Source organism: Oreochromis aureus, linkage group 14 (assembly GCF_013358895.1).
Source record: "Oreochromis aureus strain Israel breed Guangdong linkage group 14, ZZ_aureus, whole genome shotgun sequence".
Taxonomy (NCBI): Eukaryota; Metazoa; Chordata; class Actinopteri; order Cichliformes; family Cichlidae; genus Oreochromis; species Oreochromis aureus.
The window spans coordinates 23,224,449-23,248,571 of NC_052955.1; the positions used below are offsets into that span (position 1 = coordinate 23,224,449).

General features: G+C 38.3%; 1 protein-coding gene across 3 annotated transcripts in view; it reads right to left on the reverse strand.

The window, feature by feature from the left end:
* Positions 1 to 556: 556 nt before the first annotated feature.
* Positions 557 to 24,123, reverse strand: part of LOC116322966 (cytoplasmic dynein 2 heavy chain 1) — a 116,823-nt gene continuing 93,256 nt past the window's right edge. For 2 of the 3 annotated variants that reach the window (XM_039597954.1, XM_039597953.1), the window contains exons 90-97: positions 19,062 to 19,178; positions 16,745 to 16,852; positions 16,181 to 16,282; positions 10,138 to 10,227; positions 4,371 to 4,480; positions 4,186 to 4,267; positions 2,951 to 3,067; positions 557 to 1,302 (exon numbers count right to left, since the gene is read on the reverse strand). In XM_039597954.1, coding sequence (XP_039453888.1) covers positions 1,141 to 1,302; positions 2,951 to 3,067; positions 4,186 to 4,267; positions 4,371 to 4,480; positions 10,138 to 10,227; positions 16,181 to 16,282; positions 16,745 to 16,852; positions 19,062 to 19,178 — 888 coding nt within the window. In that variant the 3' untranslated portion in view covers positions 557 to 1,140. The remainder of the gene's footprint in view (positions 1,303 to 2,950; positions 3,068 to 4,185; positions 4,268 to 4,370; positions 4,481 to 10,137; positions 10,228 to 16,180; positions 16,283 to 16,744; positions 16,853 to 19,061; positions 19,179 to 24,123) is intronic. The other variant, XM_031743215.2, reaches the window with a different exon arrangement.

The following is a 24,123-nucleotide window of genomic DNA, read 5'->3' on the forward strand; positions in this document are numbered from 1 at the left end:
CATTTTGTCACACTGCAGTGCACACACAATACCCGCTCCTCCCTAATTTCAACTCTCCTCTCTGTCTCCTCACACACACACACACAGATGTGATCACACTTTCATACACTCACATTAACACACATTTGCGCAAAGGCATGAGAAAAATTGAAAAAGTGAGCGGTGGAGGGGGGGAAAAAAAAATCTTAATTAAGCCATCAATCAAGCTTGATGCTTATGATTGGATTCATACACAAGCGCCCATACACACCTTCCAAATCGCACGCCCACACTTGCAGCTCAGCGGCCATCCATCACAGCTTCACTGACTCCGCTCAACCTCAACTCAGAACCAATCGCACAGAGGTTAGGGACTAACTTGTGCATGTGTGTGTATTTGCGTTAGAGAAAGAGAACTGACACTGAAGTGCTTCATGTCTGTAAAGCCCCTTTCAGCAGAGCTGTGGGAGAGGCAGAACACAGTGAACTGAGATCTGTACAGTTCACTGTCAAACAGTTCTGACTACTAATAGTATGTGACGGAGGGTCAGCGCCATTCTGAGACACCGCGCACAAGCACTCACATCTCTGTTAGTACTTTACCAATGTTATTCTATAAAAGGCAGGAAGGTTGTTTTTTTATTTTACCTTTATTTTGAATAAATAGGTCCAAAAGTACAGCAGGAAACACAATACCTATGTAAAAAACATTTTTAATATGTAACAAACACGATTTTCTTGTGAGACTGGAAGCAGCAAGACTTACTGACAGTTTCAGTGTAGTAGTGTTTCTTGGGATCCAAACAATATTGCATGTATAGTTTATTAACAGTATCACACCGTTTCTTTAAGCTGTTTGTGTTTTAGCTTTTCATTCAGTTTTAGTGTTGTAGCACAACCAGAGAAAGGATCAGTTATTCTTTCGTCCTGCTTTCCTACACTCTGGTCCTTTCCCTTGTACTCTGTTATACAAATGATATGATATAAAGTAAATGAGTTTTAAAAGGTTTGGTCTATGAGCTAATGCGCTTCACTGAAAAATTACCCCCACATATCGGAGTGCTAACAATCCATCGGGTTTATTTGCTGCCCTGGTCAGATACTGAGCACAGAAAATCCCTTTTCTCTCTGTGAGTCTCGCCACAACCAGATGCCGTCCTCTTACTGCTGTTTGAGAAAGAGAGCAGCTCCACACTGTATCCACTGGTTGGGGTTCGCTCCACAGGGCAGAGAGATGTGCGTGACCACCTTCACCCTCTCAGAGCTGGCATAGAGAGGCAGACAGATACTCTCCTCTGCTGCAGTGGAGGCAGCAACAGAGTTCTAGGATGAAGTAGAAATTTAGCATGTGAGCGTAAGTATGCACAAATACTGTATAGTCACAGAGTTTCATGCTAAATGATTAAATATTGACATATCTCACAAACGTGATAACAAATAAATGACAACTTTCTGCCACTGCAATGTAACCGATTAGATAAAACATAAAACTTCAGTCACTGGTCAGTGAACACCTGGTAAACTCTGGTGTGAATGTGAATGTGAATTCCAAGACCAGTTGGCGAGTGGTTGCTGGAACTTCTAGGTTAAATCAGTCGCAAAGAGAGATCAAAGCAATCGCATTTCAGTGTAGCCTCTTTGCAACCAATCTCACAGCAACTACTCGCCAACCAGTCGAAAGGTCTCAAGACCAGCCTGTAGAGCCCAGTCAACCTCTTAAGTCTGACATCATTAGCAATTTCTTAGCCCAGCAAAGATGGAGGATGAGGATTAACTTTTTTCCCCTCAATAAAAGTTCGTGCGGGTCCCGATGGGCAGAGACAAATGCAATCACATGGTAAGAAGAAGACGCCAAAAACATACCCAACTTCATCAAGAGAAGACCTGAGACAATCCATCCACAACATGAGGTTAGACATTAATATGCCGCTGCATGGTTTGGATGACTCGCTATGAAAAATTCCTAAACCTAAGCTTGACGTCCACACTGAAATTTTAGTCAGAGCGATTCTTTTCTGGAGCACTCAAATATTTGGTGTCTAGCAAACCAAGAGTCTGTGGGCTGTAGTTACGTTGAAGGGTTTTAAAAACTGACCATAAAGACATGCTGCACAAGAATCATGTTAATAAAAAGCCAGACAGGCCGACAATGACCACTAATTATTTTTAGGGACCCACAGAAGATTTTTAAAACCAATACTGATATTCAGTGTTTTACAAATATGACAAACAGTCAAATGTTTTTTCCTTTTAGACACATAAAGCTTAAACAAATTTCCCTGTTAATATTTGTCACATGTTGTTATTTATGAATTGTTACTAAAATAATTAACAATCCAAGTTAAAAATAAACATGTCTCAATGCCAACACTGAAGCTGTATAGTGCCCTCTGTTGGACAAACTATGCAACATCAACACTGAAAAATTTTATAACACAATTGAAAGACGATCCTCTCGTCTCTTCATTACTTTTTAAATTAGTATTTATCAGCTGTTACATGTTAGCAAATATCAGTCATATCAGTCATATATTTGGCTGGGCTCTACCTGTGTGACTGAAGCATAAACAGCAAAAAACTAAAATTTGCACAAATCCTCAGAGTGTTCTTCAGACTTTGACTTATTTGTGTAATTTGTATAATTTCCAACATAATGCAACATCCCAGGTCAAAGAACAAGTACTTCATTAACCGAGTAGTCAACTGACATGAGAGCACCTGGCAACTGTTTAAGAAATTATGTAGCCATTTGTGTCACTTTTCAAATAACACTGCAAACAATTGCTGCCAAAATCCTAAAATGTAACCAAAAAGAATTCTGTTTTATACAATTTATTATCTTAAACTGTACATGTTTGGGTTTTGAAAGACGACATTGCCGTGGGCTTTGGAAATCTTGAACAAAACATTTAAGATGATTACTTTCAGGTGCTGCACAGTGTGGTTCTCTCTTTTAAGAACACATGCATACCTGTGGAACCCAGGCCATGTAGCAAGTTGGGACAGCTGACACGCTGGGAGAATCATGCTGGTTCTCACAAAGATGGACACCATCAAAACTGCAACCCTCCAACTGGAGACCTCCAATCTACAAAGAAAATGCAAATGATAAGGTGAACGAGAGAAACAGACACGTGAAAATGGAACAACGGGAAAACAGCGACTCTGTGACTTAAATGCTGAACGCTGGTGGGAGCCCTTCCCAGATTAACTAGCATGCTACATACTACATGAAAGAGACATCAAGTGAAGTCAGTCCAGTGACTCAGGGATTTTCCACAGTAGGACAGACAATAAAGGGAACTCTGGCGTCAAATCAGACACACACATACAAGTACTAAATCACCATAATCTGGGAAAGAAAAACCCAGAGAGTGAGAGCAAGACACAAATCCAGAAAATGTTTTTACATATTGTGTGTGTGTGTGTGTGTGTGTGTGTGTGTAAGAGAGCTCATTGCTTCACAACAATTATATCCTTTCACTTTCTCTGTCAGACATCTGAGTGTTTTCCCCTTCCCTCCCTGCAGCTGCAGCCTCTTTGTCAGCACCAACACCCTTTCCTTCTCTCTTTGTGTATTTTAACTAAGCACATGTCAAACTGTGCCAATTTTTATTGGCATGAGAGTAATAGAAGTATTGCCTCAAAGTATTATATTAAAGACAGTTATATCACCCTTAAATCAGAGCATAAAATGAATAACTGATGACTGAGAGGAGTGCTGCACAGTTTTGTTTGGTCAGAAAAGACTAGAATTACACAATGTATCCAAAACGCACCAGAGACCTGAGCTGGCTGCTGTCAAAAGCAGCGGCCTTGTCCCTAATAAAGGCTTTATTCACACCAGGAGGATCTTTGCTGTGCCCGAGCACATTTCCAAAAGTGCAGTTTGGGTTAGCTGAGTGATCCCCATGTACCATGATCAGGCATAATTCTGGGTAACGTACCCTTCTGAAAGAGTTGAGATCTGGCACAATGGCTAATTCTTTGCTTTTCTTTTACCCCCAGTTTCTCCTTTTTCTTCAGTATTGTAACTCCTGCCTCCTTATCTGCATCTGTATCTATTCTTGCTGTCTTCTCCTCCAATAATTATCACTCAGCCAGTCTACCTTGTTTATAGCACCTTTATTCTTCTGTAGATGGAGGTGAGGATCTGATGTTCGCATGCATGAGCAGTAGATTACTGTATGTTTGATGTGGCTTTACCTTTACTTGTAGTTTTGCTTGTGCAATTGGACTCCTCCATGACGAAACAAACACCAAACTATCCATAGAACAGGACATGGTCCTTAAAAAAAGCAAAATGAATATACGTTTTTTAACATTGATACATACACTTATTCAATCCCCTATAAAAGTGTCCAGTGTGTGTGTTTGTGTGTGTGTGTTACCTGGCAGTTTCCTGTCTCAAAGCATTGAGAAAGGTATCAGGGTGAAATAGCTCAGATAGATCTAGGATGTCTGACAGGAGTGCCTGTCTATTTGCACGTTCCACCCAACTCTGTATGCAAAGAAAGACAGACAAACAGAAACAGAGAGACGTGTAGACGCAAAGATTAATGAGCCAAATACTTAGCAAATCAAAAATAAAGACTCAAAGCTAACACATAATGCAGGCATAAAATCTGTTACACAAAGGCGTCACAGTTTTATGTCACATGGAAATATGACACAGATTTGGAGTCTAAAAAACGTGTTTACGTTCCATGCTTGTGTTGAGCTTCTCATAAAATAAAACACACAGTTAGATCCATGTGCTTTTGGGGTTTTTTTGTGTGTGTGTACCAGAGCTTATTCTAGTTTCAGTTAAATAATGACTATGGGCTTAAAGTGTAGCACAGTTTTAATTGGAGGGGTTGAACAAAAAAAACAAACACAAACAAAAAGTGCATTAACCACTGTAGGTGTCTTTATAAACAGAGGCTCAGATGTAATTGGATACATAATTATAAAGCTGTTTTATGGCCAAGTATGGGGTACATTTTTCCATAAATTGGGCAGGTCAGAGGTCCGGATTTAAGCTGAAGAGTGGAAGCTGTTTGGGTTAATCCAAAATATGCTGTCAAAGGAGCACTCACTGTAGGAGGAACAGGCCGTCCTCAGGCTACATACACTAAACAAACCCAACAGAGAGGTAGCAGGGACTTTAGGAGTGGTCAGATCAAGAATTGAGTGCATTTGGGACACACCGGTGAGCACTGCAACATAAAAAGGTTTAGACATCCACTGAAGATAACAGTGCCAGATGACCACAGGGTCCTTTCCCATGAAAAAACCCTTTATAACATTCAGCTGAGTGGAAGGACACTCTTCAGGAGGGGACATATCATTATCCAGGTCTACCATAAAGAGAAGGAGATTCATTACAAGATGCAAACCAGTCACCCGCCTCAAAAACAGAAAGAACAGATTAGACTTTGCCATAAACATCCAAGACAAAAGCCAGCGAGTTCTGGAACCCAGAGCACTCTGATGAAAGAAAAAGGCACAGAGATGGGTCTGAACAGCTTAGCTACACCACATCATGGTAACACGGTGTAGGACTTTTTATATTTGTTTGGGTCATCTTTCTCTAATATTAAAGCTTGTTTTTGATGATCTGAAACAGGTGAATGTGACAAATATGAAAAAAATAAACAAAACAGAAAACGAAGAAATCAGGAAGGGGGGCAAATATTTGTTTTCATGGCACTGCACAGATGGAACCAAAACATACTGTAAAAGCAATCCATCAGGTTTTGAAAAGTAAAGTAGTGGAATATTCTGCAGAGTTAATCACCTGGTCTGAGTCGATCAACAACAACTGAACAGAGCAGCAGTAATGGCCAAACACACACACACACAGCAGGAAAACCATTATTTGGGGAGGGCCACGAGTGCCACACTTCAGGGGGTCATTTCAAGAAAGTATTTATTAATATGTTAATTTGTCCAATTACATATTGAACCTCTAAAAACACCGAACTGTTCAGAAAAACATTACAGCTAATATTTTCATTCAAACCTTTAAATTAAAGGTGAAAGGTTGAAATTCAAACTCATATTCATCATGTAACTGTAACTTGACCACATTTTGGGGAACAGCTAAAATAATAAATAATGTCACGGTCCAAAGATACATGGACCCAGCATGTATCTTTCAGTGGAATGATTCCTAAATTGGACAGAGTAATTTTTGTCTCAGTTATTGTGTATTTGTAAATTGGAGCCAAAAGGGTTACAAAGGGAGAGAATAAAATGTACAGCCTAATGTGGCTAATAGGCCATTTAATGCCTCACCTTTTTATCACCGCATCAACAAGCTGATAAAACTGGAACACCAATTATGCACTAATGGGAACATAATACACATACAGACGCACGCCCACAAACCTTACAAAGCCCAACGCCATTTTATTAGCGCGTGGACAGGGCTAGTGGTGTACATTTACTGAAGCACTATTCTGAGGTACAGTTTTAATGTACTTGATTAAGGTATTTCTATGTAATGCCATTTCTATTTCTATCCTTCTCTTTTAAGTAATGAGTCTAAATACGTGTTTCAGCACTTTGTAAGAGAGTAATTAAATACAAAACAACGTGCGGTGCTGCTTTTCCCAAAATATATCTGTACAAGGTCTGTGCATGAGATCAAAAACCATGCAGAATATTTTCTACAGCAATTTCTTAACTGTATTTATAATCAAGTATTAAGATTTGCCACCCCAACTTTAAAAATAATCCTGGAAACACTCCCAGATTCTTGGGTTTTGTGCAAAAACAGTAAAATAAAATAAATGCTTAACCCAGACAAACAGTGATGTTAAACATAATTCTGTGTGTAATTCTGCGCAGATGGACTTGGAGCTTTGTTAGCCCCGTCCAATATGTTGATGCAGTCTGCTACATTCAGCAACATCTGCTTTGATTAGATGTCAGCCTTCTATTGTGTCACAACAAAAAGGGATAAAAAAATTATTAAATTGTGTGGCAAGCAAAAATACTTTATTACTGGTAAATGCTGCAGAGCACAACTGATTTTACTGTGCTTTTAAACTTTATAAATACAAAAGATTATTTAAGCCCGGTTGGCTGCAGCTCTAAGATTTAATGTCAACTGAAGAAAAATGCTGACAAATGGAGGCGGAATGAGCAAACATTTTATCTCTCCAATAGAGATCCAATCTCTTTTATTAATAGATTCACTTTTACCACAGAATCAGTCTGCACTGGCTTTAGAGATAAACTGAGATGCGCTTTATGTCAAGAAGAAATATGCATAAATCCTAGCTTCACATCCACACAAGTACACACTTGCAGCCGGGCGCATGTGGGCACACATAATCAAAGCAAGGCATGCACCAAGAAAGATTTTGGGGCATTAATAATAAAGCGAACCGAGTTGTGCTGATGTTGCTCATGCTATTTGTGCGTATATACTGTATGTGTGCAAGCATTTGAGTGCTGTCAAGGTCGTCCTGTTCGTCTGGGTGCACTGCTGTGCTGTTGGCTTTTTATTCTTCAGCAGCTCCACACAGCTGCAGCTCTGGAAGAGTCCGCCTTTATTACGCTGATTAGCTAATAGAATACAGACATGCTGCAAACAGAGATATCACTCAGTGCTGATGGGCAGAAACAGACAGTTAAGGACAGCGCAGCCTCTAGACAGACACATACTAAGACAGATGGAGTGCAGGTAGACAGGGAGGCTAGCAGACAGAGCAAAAAAAGAGAAAAAAAAACAGAAATCGAGTATCAGGCAGACATACACACAAACAGATGGGTAGGCAGGCAGGCCAGCAGACAGACAGAGGCAGGGAGGCTCGCCCACGCAGATAATGAAATGCATCCACACAGAAATAATTTCTGAACGTGAGGGTGTATGTGTGCATTCTAGTCTGCCAGAACATATTGAAGTAGGCGTACAGTCAGACACAGTTGAGCGGAGATAGAGAGGAATTTCCGCCAGAACCCTTATTTCCTGGCACCAACCTAAGGCTGACACTTCCCAGAACCTCCTGCTTTTATAGAATAATCCCCTTTTATTTATGTACCCCTATTGAAAACAACATAAGAATTTTTCTGGCAGCGTTTTAATAAACATATTGCCTAGACCACCCTGTATGTCATAATGTAAAGTACCGCAAATTCAGCTTACAGGCCTCTTGTTGTTTTGAGATCCGTTTATAAAAAGTGGGATTCCACTTCATGTTTTATGATCTCTGAAATGCGAGGTTCTCTTTAAATCCTTTGGAATTAAAATTAAAAAGAAAAATCTGTTAATATTCATCACTGCTGAATGACAAAGCTCTGGGTAGGATAAATGCATGATGAATTTAAATGGATCCCTCAAATGCTGATTAGAAAACTCTTACGCTCTACTCTACTCCTTCCTTTGAGAGCAGCACTACAGAGGATTCTCAAGGCCATCTCAATTTTTAACTTAGGTCATCAGAAAATACCATGTTTTGTTGAGGACAAAGGTGCTCTTATAGTAGTGGGCTCTTGTGAATTTCAGCCCCTGAAGAAATAATTAAAACTAAATGATCACAACTGTTACACACTACGGTGCAAAGACTTTTTCTTTTGCTTCTATGGAGCTTTTAATTTCTTTTAATTTTTCAAAGTGGTCTCAAGCAATAGTTCTTCACATTTTTTTGAAGGTCTTTCAGTGTTTTTCTTCGGACATCGGCTGCTTTTACACTCAGTTTCACTCCAGTCCTCGTGCCTGACCATTTTCAGGGAAATATCTGGGTTTCTTTTTGGTTGTCAAGCCACTTAAACACTGACCTATTATTCATTCATGTGTAGACAATTACACCTAACTTTAAGAGATAAACCTGTGCAAAGAACCAACGCATTATTTACAAAAGTGGAAAAGACAACACATATATTTGCACGAACAAGGTGATTCCAAAAGAACAATTAGCCAAAAATGTGCCATATCTCGGAACGGTGTGTAGAGTTTCGTTAAAAAGCCTGAGCAAACTGGGTAAGTGGAGTACAGGACTGTCATAGTCCTCTGAACCTTCAGTTGATCCATCTACTGAAGCCTCATCAGAATTGCTCTCAGTGGAAGGGTAGCTATCAAGGAGCCATTCTTGAGGAAGGGAAACAGGGAGAAAATGCTGAGGTATGCTAAATTACTGAACTGAAAATCGGTGCCAATAGGTCTTTTGGAGTAATGGATCCAAATTTGAAATTTGGACAACGGCGAGTGTCTATAACCATTTATAATACATGGTTGAGGCTCTGACATGGCTGTGGTTGTATTTCAGCCAGTGGGGTTCGGGATCTTGCCAAAATTTAATGTAATTATCAACACTGGAAAGTACAATCAGATAATGAACCACCGTGCAGTACTATCTAGAAAGCGTCTGATTGGCAACAGTTTCATTTTCGAGCATGATAATGATCCCAAACACACTGCCAGTGTAGTAAAAACATACCTGGACAGTGGAAACACACAGTAGAACACTATTAGTCATGGATTGGCATTCCCAGAACACAGACTTCAACATTATTGAAGCAGTGTGGAATTATCTTTAGAGAGAAGAGAACAAAAGGAAGCCAACATCCAAAGAAGAGCTTTGAATGTCCTTCAAGAAGCCTGGAGAACTATTCCAGAAGACTACTTAAAGAAATTGCAATTAAGTCTGCCTAAAGGTGTTCAGGCTGTGTTACAGAATAAAGGTGACCATAACAAATAATGAGCTTTGTGCAAACTCTTTTTTTTGCCTTATGTACTGATTTTCCATATATTTTGGCACCCGTTTCCCATTGTGGCATTAAGCCTCAAAACTTTTGCACTTTTCCATCCATCCATTCTCTTCCACTTATCCTTTTCAGGGTTGCGGGGGGGCTGGAGGCTATCCCAGGGCGAGAGGCAGGGTACACCCAGTACAGGTCGCCAGTCTGTCACAGGACTAACATATAGACACACACAACCATTCGCACTCACATTCACATGGGCAATTTAGGGTTTTCAATTATACTAACTCCATGTCTTTGGACTGTGGGAGGAAACCAGAGTACCCGGAGAGAACCCTTTATTTGTCATGTATTGCATAGCATGTTCATAGATGTTTGAATATTCTTTTTGTGACTGTGGTGAAAAGCAGGTTCCTAAAGAAAGACAGCAGATTATGTCTTTTCGCTATACCATCCATCATGCGTTACCTGTATGGCGAGGGCGCGTGTTACTACAGCTCTAAGGTACTGCATTGGCTCCTCTGGTCCCTCCCATTTGTTCTGCCATGTTAAAGGACACTGAGACAAGAGGAAACAAGCACAGAGAATAAAGGTCAATGCAAGCAATAATAAAAACAAAAATCACAAAAACGAGTATAAGCAAAAGAGTGATGTAAACCATGTTTTTAAAAAAAACAAAAAACAAAAACAAAACAGGGGTACTCTGCAGGTTTACTCTGCCACTATGTGAACCTGCCTCTATTTCCTTCTCCTAACCATGCTGGCAGCCAAGCCACAGTTAATCTGCAGGAGGACTGCAGCAACATCAGCCCCTGTCGAGTCGCCTTGACACGATTCAAAATACAAATTTAACAATATGTGTAAGTCACTGAAGGGCACGCCGCGCCCAGCAACACCCTCACTCTGGTCCAGCTAAAATGCAATCTATATTTAAGTTTCTGTGATGTCACTGGTGACATGCCCTCCTCAATTTCTGTCATGACATGCAAAAAAGTTACAGCTGGGTGATACTGAGATAAATCTCTGGCACTATTTTGTACATTGTAAAAATACCAAATATATTTGTGACTTGTTACAATGCTAACTTAAACTTCACAACGGAAAAATACTCTTGTGTACACAAACAGTATTGTCTGTCCGTCTCCTCATGTAAGTAACTGTTGCAGATCCACAGACAGTCTTGTCCGTGCAGCAATATCTGAAATGTCTAAATATGGAAGTCACAGACAAATGTAAAATGTTAGCAGGGTTGGAAAAGGAAAGCTTCCCTCAGGAGAAGAATGTTAACTCCTGAACACGTTAGGCCGTGTATGTTACCGTTAAACAGAGATCAAAGATTTGACTCACACACACACACGCACAAACATGCACAGCAGGAGGCTGAGAATTGAGAATTTGGTGTTATTTAGGCATGAAAGCCATAATGGAAATAAAAGAGACTTTGCATGTCTCTCAGCTGCAAGTCAACCATTCACTCACTCTCCTGCTGCGTGGTTGGGTGTGTGTATGTATGTGTGTGTGTTGCACTGAAGTGTCTCAGGAGGAAAAACATGCCGGTTTAAGTTAAGTCACTGCCATTTGTATGGTACAAATAAGTGTAAAATGCTGTTTTAATTTTTATTTTTTAACAAGATAAGGGTGGCAGAAAACAGAGACACAAACCAAATGTATACAGGAATGCAATCAATATACACCGATCAGACATGACATCATAACCACCTACCTAATATTGTATTGGCACCCCTTTTGCTCAATTGAGCAATTGAATCCTGGATGCTCAATTAATTGAAATCTGGGGAATTTGGAGGCCAAATCAGCACCTCAAACTTGTTGTTGTGCTTCTCAAACCATTCCTGATCCATTTTTGCTTTGTGGCATGCCACATTATCCTGCTGAAAGAGGCCACAGCCATCAGGGATTACCTGATATATCAATGAAAGTGTGTACAAGGTCTGCAACAATGTTTAGGTAGGTAGCAGGAGGCAAGGTTTCCTACCAGAACATTGCCCAAAGCAGTGAACTGCCTCTGCTGGCTTTCCTTTTTTCTGCATCCTGGTGCCAGGTGTTCCCCAAGTGAGCAGTGAACACACCCGGTCATGCACATGATGTGCATCAGACCAGGCTAACTTCTTCCATTTCTCCGTGGTCTAGTTCTGATACTTCTGTGCCATTGCTGGTGCTTTCAGCAGTGGATAGGGGTCAGCATAAGCACCCCGACTGATATATCCCGCCCACTAACAGGTGCCATAATGAAGAGAAAATCTGTCTTAATCACGTCACCTGTAAGTGGTCTTAATGTTATGCCTGATCGATGTATGTGTTGATAATATGTTGAATAACTACTTTTTGGTTACAAACCCAAGCTTCTATGATGATGATTAGTATTGGCCTGCGAATTACTACAAGTGGTACTGAAAATCTAACTGATCACAGAGATTACTTCACCTTTAATCAAAAAGCCATTTCCTCATCGCTCACCATGTCCTGATAATCATGCTCTTTCTATCAAATGAAGGTAGTGGTAACACTTTTTCGGTCTTGCAGCACTGCTTATGACTCTCACACAACCCAACCCCCCCATCAGAAGGTAGGTAGTTTGGGTTCTTTCCAGTCATGTAATTATTTTTTACTGCACAGCTGAGAAAAAGGGCAGCAGAGCTGATCCCCTCAGAACTGTGCCTGCTACACTTTTCCATTATCACAAGCATAAATGGAGCATTTTTCAAATGCATAAATTGCATCATCAGCTCATTCTAACCTTCTCTGATTTAAATGGGGTTAATTAGTAACAGTCGGTTTTAATAGAAGCCCAAATGCAAAATGGCATTAATCCATGTGATCTGCTCATTGTATGCAACAGTATTTCCTGTAAAGACTCCAATCTAATTTATATTCTGTTTTGTTATAAAAGACACTAAATGCTCAGTTAACTGCGTATCTGTTGTATGTAATTAGGATTTTTTCAAGTAATATTTAAAAAATTGAATGTGTAATACAAATTCAAGGCCTTACCTTAAGAAGCACCCACTTTCAAAGGCACTTATCTTACCGGTGCTATATCTGACCTCATATTTAAATTTTCTGCTTGTGTAAAAATTTTCAGTGACATTTGTAGTAGTAGTAGTAGTGCCCAGTCGCAACATAAGAACTTTCAAAACAAAAAAAGAAACAAAAAAAAAGAAAAAAAAAACAAGCAACCCCCCAAAAACACATTGATTTTCTCAGCACCAAACCTGGCCACAGCGAGATAGAAAAACTCCTCAGTCAGGCTCATGGAGGACAGCCAACTGAACTTTTGGTGTGAGGGAAGAATATCATTGTCTGCTTAGTTTGCCCCCCTGGAAACCTTGGCTTTATATAGTCATAAATAACTGAAGCTGTACATGCTTAAATACTTACTGCTTGGACAGTGATAAAGTTTCTTTAAATTACTCAGGTTTAAAATAATGTTTGGACCAAATATTATAGTCACATACTGTAGCATTGTGGGGAGAATCACACTTAGGCCAATTCACTCAGGGGCTTCTTGTCAGTGATGTAAAAATACTGCCAGCTAGGGTCACAGAAGTCATCAGGTGTTTGTTAAAAATTTAGCTGCCAGTAAATTCGATGTATGCCGAGAATTTTGTGTTTCTGCAAAATGTGCAACAGGAAACATAACAGCTGCTGCTGCTTTTTCCACGGTACAACAACATTTTTATACTCTAGGCAAAATCTTTTTTGGCAAAACTCTGATTTAGTTCTCAAGAAATGCTCCCTCTCTGGGAGAAGCTACACATCAGAGAGCCTCAAACAATATTGTGGGTCAAAATTTATGATCTTTTTTTATATAAAAAAGAAAAAGAGCTATGATAAAAAAGATATGATATTGAAAAAATTCTCCTGATCTATACAGCTAACAAAATGCATTTCTGTGTTTATCAAACAAGTAAAACATAGTATCGAGATTATGCATATTACAGAGAGAAAATCTTTAGACAGGCCATAAAGGAAAAAGCTCAGAGAAGGCTGAACAGAACTCTTATAAAAACCTGTATAAAAACTGTAACTGCATCTGTTTCATATATAGCACCGAGTAGTTACATAGGTCAGTTAAAATGGATGACAAAGTATGCTCTTTTAGGAAAACAATGTAAATAATGGAAAAGGTTAAAGTAAAGTGTACCCACATCAGGGCATAGAAATGGTAAATTATGGCACTCTTGTAAAATGAACGCTTAAAAGTGGAAATCAGACTTTTAAAAAAAGTCTAAAATCTAAAATATGTTTTTATTTAGACCATAGTGTGCTAACAGATGATGGACAGTATTTTTGTGATACAGAATTATAATTGAGATATAAATTAGATGATATAGAGATATAATTATAAATTATAAAACAAATGGCTTTGTTTTATTTAATACATTATATGTACAGTTCCCATTTATAACTGACTTAATTGTAATTACATATATTTTTAAATCACTAAAATATTTTATTATTTGGAAATTCAGAATAGGTTTTATATATCAGAACATGATAAAAAGTTCAGTCTTTAGTAGGTCTTATAATAAGGTAAACATAACCTCAGATGAACTACAAATCATTACACATTACACAGTGACATTTATTAAAACCAACAAACAAACTAAAAAAAAAAAAAATACCCAAAATGTACAAGACGTGTGGAAAACAAAGTAGACCCTTCTTGTTTCAATAGCAATTAAGAGGGTAAGTACCAGCAAGGTGGTGATAAACCAATGCAGAGTGGTCATCAGCAAGTACGAACACCTCTATAAAAGCAAAGCTTCTGGCAGTTTTCTGGTCTGGAGCATGTTAAAAGAAGCGTTTGTTGTTGCCCATCAATCTAGGAAGAGTTATAAGGTAATTCAAAAGAATTTAAAGTCTATCTATTGATAAAGATTATTCACAAGTGGAAAGCATTCAAAATTGCTGCCAATCTTCCCATCAGTGAACATCTTAGCAACTTCCCCCCAAAATCAGACCGTGCAATGCTCAGAGAAACTGCAAAAAACCCAAGGGTTGGATCATAGATTCTATAGGTCTCAGCATATTATATGTTGTTCTTAGAATAGATGAGACCAAAGTGGAGATGTTTGGCCATATGTCACAGCGCCATGTTTGGAGAAAATCATACACAATATATCAGCACAAACACTAACTGTCAAGAATGGTGATAGAAGGGCGATGATTTTGGCTTGTTCTGAAGCCACAGGACCTGTGCACATTGCAGTCATTGAGTTGACAGTCAGATCCTTTGTATACGAGTCAAATATGATGCCATCTGTCTGACAGCTTAAGCTTGGCCAAATTGAGTCCTAAAACAGATCAGTGATCCCAAACGCAGCAGCAAACAGCAGCGGTCCCAGTCAAACTCCAAACCACAACAGGAAAGAAACAGTAAATCCCCGCAAATGTCAATGAACTGAAGCAACATCATATAGAAGTATGTGCCAAAATTCCTCCACAATGATGTGAAATACTGATAACGTCATACAGAAAAAGTTACTATTGCAGCTAAAAGTGGTTCTTTGGGCTACTGGATCATTGAGTGTTCCTAGTCTTACATATTGTTTCTAATTTTTGGCATAATTTTTGTTAAACAATGACACAATGAAATATGTTGCGAGCTGTTGTTTATCTGAAGTTGCACTGTCCTAATTTGCCTGGTAAGAACCATGTGATTTTTTAATATGTCCTGATAATATAAAAACCTTAGAATAGACAGAGGGTGCACTTTACTTTTACCATAACTGCATATTAAAAGAAAAAGTTAGCAAGATAGAGAAAATGTAAGGAAATCAAAGATTGCAAAATGTGACAGATAAAGACTGGAGCTGGTCGAGAGGGCACGGGGATAAGACTAAAAACCTGCTGATTAATACAAAAAGAGAGAGAAGGCAAGCAGCGAAATAGGAATTATGCCCAAGGCTTCTTTCTGGAGATTACACACAGAAGGAGTGAAAGGTTGGCTGTGTCTCTTCTTCTCTACCTCATAATATCCCCTTTGTCCCCAACTCAGCCTGGGGACATACAAGGATACATATTGTGTTTGCTACATGTCTACATGTCAGCTCTGTATACTGTATGCGGGCCTGTCCCTGTGGCCTTCATTTCACCACAGAATAAAAAGAATTGCAGTCCCCCTCTAAAACAATATGGTAAAAAGAAAGCTTTATTTTACACTGTCACTGTCACTGAACATAGAGCTAACTGTGTATTTTATGGTAAAAGCTAGAAACCTCCAGCAACATTGTAAAAAGGTGTAAGTTAAATGTGAGTTAAAAGATGCATTGCATACAGCATTTGGGACTGTGTGTGCATTTGTAATACTATCAGGGTAAGGCCTTCTATTTTATTTTCAGTTGTATTCCACATTTATTGCACTACGCCCCATTCAATAAATCATCACGAGATACATTAAAAAACTCTAGATAACACATGTACTCAAAAGCATAAAATAGCACATAGAGTGTTAGGGTTGAGTTTCTCTGTCTTTTTCCTGTCTTACCTCTTGATTTAGTAGGGCAGTGGCCAGTTTCTGGACTTCTGGAGTTAACAGTTGAGTCCCTCGGATGACCTTGCTCAGAGCAGCCAGGGACTGGTGGATACTCTGTGATGACACTTACAGTTTACATACAGTACATACTGTATGCTGTGCAATCAAGCCCCAAATTACCATGACATTCATTCACATGACCACAACTGTATGTGTCATAATGACGCAAATGGCTATTGGATGCAGGTAGTGATCAAGCCTGCTTCCACTGATTGCCTTGGTTCATTTAAACAAACAGATAACTGTGAGTGTCTAGAAATGAATAAAACTATTACATGACATGATAAACATACTTGAACAATCAATGAAGGGAAATTAGCTTATGCATCTTCATGGCTTGTAATGTTAATAAGTTTTTTCTGAATAAACAAAGCAAGCTTTATTTACATACAAGTCTCAGTCTTTTGCTTTTACTGTTGAATTCATACACGGTGAGTACCACTACCCCCCCCCCAAAAAAAAAGCATGTGGTGGCCCATTTTTAATGTAGCTACCATTTGTAATGCTTTCACCCACCTGGACCATGCGGATGGCATTGAACTGTTCCAGAGAAATGAATGAAAGGACCGGTGATTTCTGACTCTCTGTAGGTGGGTCCACCTTCTGGTGGATTAGTGTGGAGCCCTGATAGATGAGAGACATGAGAGAAACTATGAGAGAGCTATAGCTATTTGAGTGTCCTTGTTCCAATACAGAAATGATCACTGTACATCAGTGTGAAGTTGTTCTACGTGATCACCTTCGTCCTATGAAAAAATATTTCTTTCTGATGAGTGGTCTCTTTCAAGATTACAATGATCTCATCTGTAGATACTGAATGGTTTGCTGGTTATATAAAATCATGCAACTCTTATGCTGCAGCCTGCAGATGTCAATGCAACTGTATACAAATTGGCGATTTTGCACTGACATGAAATGACAGTGCTCTGTACCACAATCATTGAAACAGAATGAGGTGATGGTTCCACCCAGTAGAGTTCATAAGACTTTCTGAGGGGTTTTGAATGTGTTCTAGTTCAGTGTATGGCTCTTAATGCTGATTTCTCATTTCATTTGCAACAAGTATTGTCTACGTAATACTCAGAGTAAGATGTATGTTCACTTTAGGAACTCCTGCTACATTAGCATGCTATCTTTTTTCCCCCTTATACAGTACAATGGTGAAATATTATCTATGGATTTCCATATGGATCTATGTATATATGCATATACTAAATTCCTACAGTAACATCAGCATCAGCATCACTAAACAGGATTTTTTTTTCTCTTGCTCCATACAGTGCAAACACAGGGGTGGAGACTGAGCACTTGTTTACAATAGATAAACACTTTGTCTTCTGTATACAAAGTATACCATAAAAAAATAAAACAATAGAAATGCTTGGATTTTGTTGTAATCTATTAGAACCATCACACTCTATACGTGGATCCTATTTTGCTTACTTGCAACAACTTAGTTAGAGAAAGAGGCAAAAAAAGAGAGGAAGAGAAGGATAGCAGGACCAAGGGATGAAGACAGACAATGAAGAAAAAAGCTGGTTGGATGGGATTCAGATTGACTAGAGCTCAGCTATTGTTTCCATTCAAAAATGTAACTAAAAAGCCAAATAAACAGTCTCTGCTGTATCATGCTCTGCCCATGTCTTTCCAGACTACATAATGATTTGCCAAAAATAAATATGCCTGTACATATGCACACACACACACACACACACCTCTAACATATTTTCCACAAACCATAAACGTTTGTACGCACAAACAATGCACACATGCAAGTACGTGCATTTAAATGGCACACTGGGAAGTTCAGATCCACTGAGGGTCAAACAACAAGGTTGGCTGATGACAAAGGGATAGTTAATTGAAAGCAGCCAGAGGTTGATTGTGATCTATGGAAAGCTTGCTGGTGACACAATGGCAACAATTAACACAGTTAACCATTTTCCTTTCAGTAAGCACAAAACAACTCCATCTACAAGAGACTGAAAGAGCAAGAAGAGAGACAGAAGGAGAGGAGACATAAGTGTAAATGAGAGAGAAGGAGACAGTAAGCATGTGTGCTTGACAGCATGAGAGGCAGAGAGAGGAGACTGATACATGGTGACTAAATTGTTAAAGGTGGAGGCAGATGTCCTTTTAATTTGAAAATGTGCCAGTCTCCAAGCAACTGCACACAGCAGTACTTCTTGGCCAAGCAAGCCAGGGGCTAACGCACTGTGTGTGACAGCCTTTGACCGCACTAGTAATATCCGATTACCTCCCACAACTTTTAATTAGGTGTCACGACCCTTATTGTCTGTTGGTTTTGTTAAGGCCCTTTGTGTTCCTAGTTTTTCCATTAACCCCCTGCTTTCTACATTCCCTCTTCCCTGTCTTCATGTTTAATGTTAGTCTTCATGCTTCAGTTATTTTATTCGTCTTTTTGTTATTGCTGTTTTACTTGGAAGGTTAGTTGTCTCACCGTGGTTTTACTTCCTGCTTTTGGGTCTTTCGCTCTGCTGTGAACCTCATGTTGACCTGTGTTTGATTGTATTCAAATGTGAACAGTCTGCCCTGTCTGTGTATATAGCCTTGCCTCTCCCCTTCTCCATTTGCTTCCTGTATATCTACTTATTGTTCTTTTTTTGTTGCCAACTGGACTGTGTGTGTGGACTGATATTACAACTAGTTGATGTGCAGTGACAGTAGAAATGCTGCAGTATTAGTATGGAAATGAAAAATGACATAAAATCAGTGCAAATGAAGTCCTTTACAGCTACAGATGCAGCTTTCCAATTTGGTTTGCAGAACAAGGGCAATAAAAACTCAATATGAAAAGGCAAAGACAACCAACCTGGTTGAGTTTCTTCCATAAGTTCAGGATCGGTGACAGTCCATTTGACCAGAGCTCCCTGTCAAACTTTGAACCTGTTGCGACTGAGCGGCTCAGGATGCGCAGTTGAGAAATTACCTGTAAACAATTAAAACACAAATAGTCAGTGATATGCTGCTGCATGTGTTCCTGTAAGAATAAACAGCCTATTTTTTTTTAAAACATCGCTCATATAATTTGAAGTAGGGACATGAATTTTGACTCCCATATGTAAATCCCAAAACACTGTTTCAGGCCCTGTAAGGTTGAAAAAAAAAAAAGAAAAAAAGAGAGAAACACGTAAACACATCTCCTTACATACCTAATCAGCCAAGCTTAGCTTCAGGCTTAGAATCTTGGACAGTACTTTTATGTAGACTCAGTGTGAGTGTGTGTGTGTGTGTGTGTTTTGTGATAGTGCAAGTTTCCATAAATGTCTGCGTTACGAGTAAAGCAGCTTGTCTGATAAATGACTTTCATTTGGTCCAGGAGAACTCTTTACTAACATTTGTTTTATCTTCTCTGCTCAGGAGCTCAGGAGGGAAACGGTATATATGTGCATTTGCACACATGTCTGTTCGAGTACATGAAAGAGGGAGAGGAAGGATTAAAAAAAAATCCTAATCTAAAATTTAATTGACAGCAATATGAAGGAGGTTGATATCAAATATAATGTGATTCAAATAGTAATTTAAATATATTAAGATAATCAAGATTTTAATGAGCTGAAATTTCTGCCATAATCGTCTGGGGATACAAAGTTACTGGACAACTTCCAAGGACATTATACAACTTAATTGTATGTACTGAATTTACTCAGTTTTTCACTTTATTTCAGTATAACATAGTATTGTAGTTTAGGGTTGTTAATAAGTCAAGCTGATTGATAAATTGAGCATAACAGAGTGAAAATCACAGATGCCACAGAAGGCACAGATGTCATTATATCTAAATATATAATCAGAAATGAACAGAAGCAGTATACGAGAGAGCTTTTGTGTATATGCAAGATTTGGAGAAAAAAATCTCTCCGCATTTAATGTCTTTTTTTTCCTGTTATTTTAGTTGTAATGGTACAATGATACATTTTTACATGCAAGTTCTATCCAAAGTGCTTATCTTTGACATTGTGCATAAAAACTATGAATGCAGGAAATCATACCTCAAGCCTTTTGTAAAGACATTTCAAAAGACATTTAGGGCTCGTGTCAGGTAATTGGTAAGATTAGACATTTATATTTAATGGTTTCCACGAAAACTGCAGACTTTTCCCCAGGACCTCTTCAGTGTATGTGGTTAACAGCAGAACCCACATACAGTGAGAGTAAAGAAGGCACACATTTTGGGAAAAAGGGAGAGAAAAAGAGAGAACATGAAAGTGACAGTGACAAATGACACCAGGATGGGAGACAATGACATATGGGGGAGATAGGTGGGGAAAGAGACACAGTAACAGACTCACATAAATGGTCTTGTGGGAGTCGTATGAATTAAACTAGGTTGGTGGTTCCAGTGATCAGCAGACCACACTATGAGTGAATTTAATTGTATTAAAACCCACATGGGGACTGTCCTTACAGTCTGTAAAGGTTGTGTGTGGTTGAAGTGTGCTCACTGAGGATAATTACAATCAGAAGACATAAAAAAAAGAAGAAGCAGCTACTTTCAGCTGTTCACTTATTCACAAGATTTTGCCACAGTGGGTAGCTCCACATGTTTGATTTGACAGATTTTTTTTTTTAAATGCTGGATGTCCTTACTCAACCGAGTCCAGAAGGATTTGTGGCTTCTCCTGGAATTAATGGATCTTTCGCTTGTAAACTCCTGCAGTGTGGAATCACTTAAAATCACATATGCAAAGTGTAAAAATATTCTTAGAAATCAGTAGATCTCGGTCTCACAGGCCCAGAGACCCATTGGCAACTCCTTGACAACTAACGGTTACTAGGGAAAAATGTGTATTTCCCAACTGAATGGCAAGTGGTTTCTGGAGGTTATTGGCAGTCACAAAATAAAAAAACCCAAAACAAAACAAAACTGCTACCGATCAAAGCAATTATGAGGAGATCTTTGGTGCAGCGAATTTCTCCTAGTGACAGCCAGCAACCAGTCGCCAACTGGTCAGGAAATACACATTTGTCCCTAACACAATGTTGACCATCTCCAGACCTGTGTGACTGAGACTTTACCTGATGTAAATGTGGCCAATTTCATATTGAAAGTCATCATCTCAGACACCGGTGGCCTAAAATCTTCAGTATTTTCAGTGGACTCTAAGGGGCACAAGATAACACGCTGGCACACACAGTTGAGATCATCTGAATGTTCTCCTTCAGACGTCTCAGGACGATACAGTAGATCTTTACACTGACAGTCTCATCCTGGGGTTCAACTGAATGCTGCCTTTGAGCTTGTAAACTGCAAACTCTTCAACAGAAAACTGCTTGGTCACAGTCAGTGACGATCCTTCACATGAAATTTGGGTCAGTTTAAATGAGAAGATGATGCTAGCTCTAAGTTTGATGTCAGTGGTAAAATCACAGAGGGCATAAAACAGAAGGTGGCAGGAGCAATCTAAAAACAGCTGAAAGCTCTCTGGATATGCCCCAGAAGATGATCTTGAATGCGAGATGAGCCACATAAGATCACACCTTGTACAAACAGAAAAACGCAGCAAAACGAGCTCATTGTAATGTCATCGCAATGTCATGTATTCCATTTTCATTTCATTTTTGCTCTGGTTCTATCAGCAGTTTGTTCTTACGAAAACAATGATTTGGTTCTTAAAAAAAAATTAATCCTTATATGTGCTCATGTTTTGGTTACTCATCCAATTTACACTAAAGCATCTTTATTTTCAAAAATTAATTCTCAACAACGATACCAGGCTTGAATGTAAAACAATGGAAAGACATATACATGTTATTTTCTGCACAAATGACAATGATAACAAACATGCCATTATCAAAAAAAAAAAAAACCTTTCTCTAGTGCATGCAAGAAGCAAGGTTTAATTGTGTTGTGTGTGGCACATTTATACTATTTCATCTTTCCTTTAGGGTTAAAAAGATCTTGGATTTTGTTTTCTCTTATAGATTTATAGCATCTGGCCAAAGTCCAGGCCAGTTCCTCAAAAACAACTGGCTCTTATGCAGCTTCCTTCACATGTATTACAGGTCAACCTTTCTACCATTTCGACATTTGCACAATATCACAAGTGGCAGAATCAAATCAAAACATATTTTTCTTTGTGCTTCACAGAAAATCTGTAAAAGAATAAAAATCAATAAGTCTCAGCCTGAGAAAAATAATTACCTGAATGTGGAAAGTAAACACCAAAGACAGGTCCTATCCAAACACCACACACAGATTCATATATTACACAGACTATATTGTTTGTATTATTAGATGCAAATATTGCAAAATTCAAACGATATGGTCACAGTCAGTGAACAATGCAGCCATGCAACCTTCAGTCTATATCCTGCTTCTGTCTTTTAAGATTTTCATCTCTCTCAAACTCACACTAACACACACACAAAATTATAACACTGAAATAAAACATATTGTGTGTTTATGTGAGACTGTGTTACACTGTATTACATCAGAATCTGCAGTGACCATAAACCATTAAACACATTCACACATACACACCATTCACACATTCCCTATAAAGGAAGAAAGTACTTGGCAGATTCAACTCACTATGCAGATTTTGCTCAAAGCTCCATAGGCTGAAAAACACCAACATCCATTTTAATCAGCTACAATCATCTATACAAACTGTCAGACTCAATATCTGTGAAGTAGTGGTAAATGTATTTATGGCTGAAATGTTATCAGAAACCCCCAAGTTGCTTCGGTTTATTGTCGTAAGTGAACAAAACAGATTGAGTGCAGCTTTTGCAGAGTTTGCTTATATAGCTCAAAGTAAGAGCTAACACAGATACACATCAATCTTATCTGATGCAATATATATGAAATATTGCCATATAGTTGTTTGGATGATAAACGTCAACTTTCTGATGTTATCAAATGTGCCTTAAAATGATAACTACATGCAAAAATCATCATATTGTGAAAAATGTTATTTTGAGATTTTAAGGTTTTGGGTTTAATTTGCATGACATGATCTTGCATATGTCTTATAATTGTCTAAAAAATAGTGCAGTTTTAAAATAATAATTTTTCATGTCATTAATGGTTTCTCGACTCATTTGTTTTTATATTACACTTATATCTTTAAGGATTTTGGCAAATGTAGCAATTAGATTATTTCTAATAAATCGATAACACTTTACAATAATTAAATTCAATGTATGTTAAACAGTTAGTAAAACTTATTGTACTGTTAAAGTAACAATGAAATTATGATTTACAAAATTAGGAAAAAAAATATTATCAGTGTTATAATTTATGTAATTAGTTTATGTATCATAAATACAAGTTTCAACTTTATAATATCCAGTCAGTTAATGTTTAATAAATACTGTGTAATGAATGTATAAAGTTTTATAAATGTCAGTTGCAACTTATAATAACATCCTGATAGTGTTTACAAACTAACTATTAATGAAATATTAAACATTTTTAATTCTTAATGAATTGTTCCCTTGACGAGAACAAAAGTTTTTGTATTTACTGTCCATGTGAAAGTTACCGCCATAGTACATTGAGTCTCAAATACCCAGATCCCTCGTCTCCTAGGCCAAAAGCAGACTATGCTGGATAGGTTTCAACTGAGACATCTGCGTAATTCTACATGCAACAAACTTTCAACAACCATAGCTAAATGAGTAGTTACAGCTTGCAGGTAGTTACATTACGTGCGAGTACTGTATGTGCTTAAGTGAACTGGGCATATCTATGAGCATGCAGTACTTTTGAGTCTTTCCTGGAGAATATTCTCAGTCGTTGTCATTGTTTTGGAATGTTGCAATAATAATAAAAATACATGTGAATAAAGTGAGTATATTTGTCCACCCGAATACTGGTAAAATTCTGTTAAAGTACATGTAGAATAGATTAAAAAATCTAGCCAGTG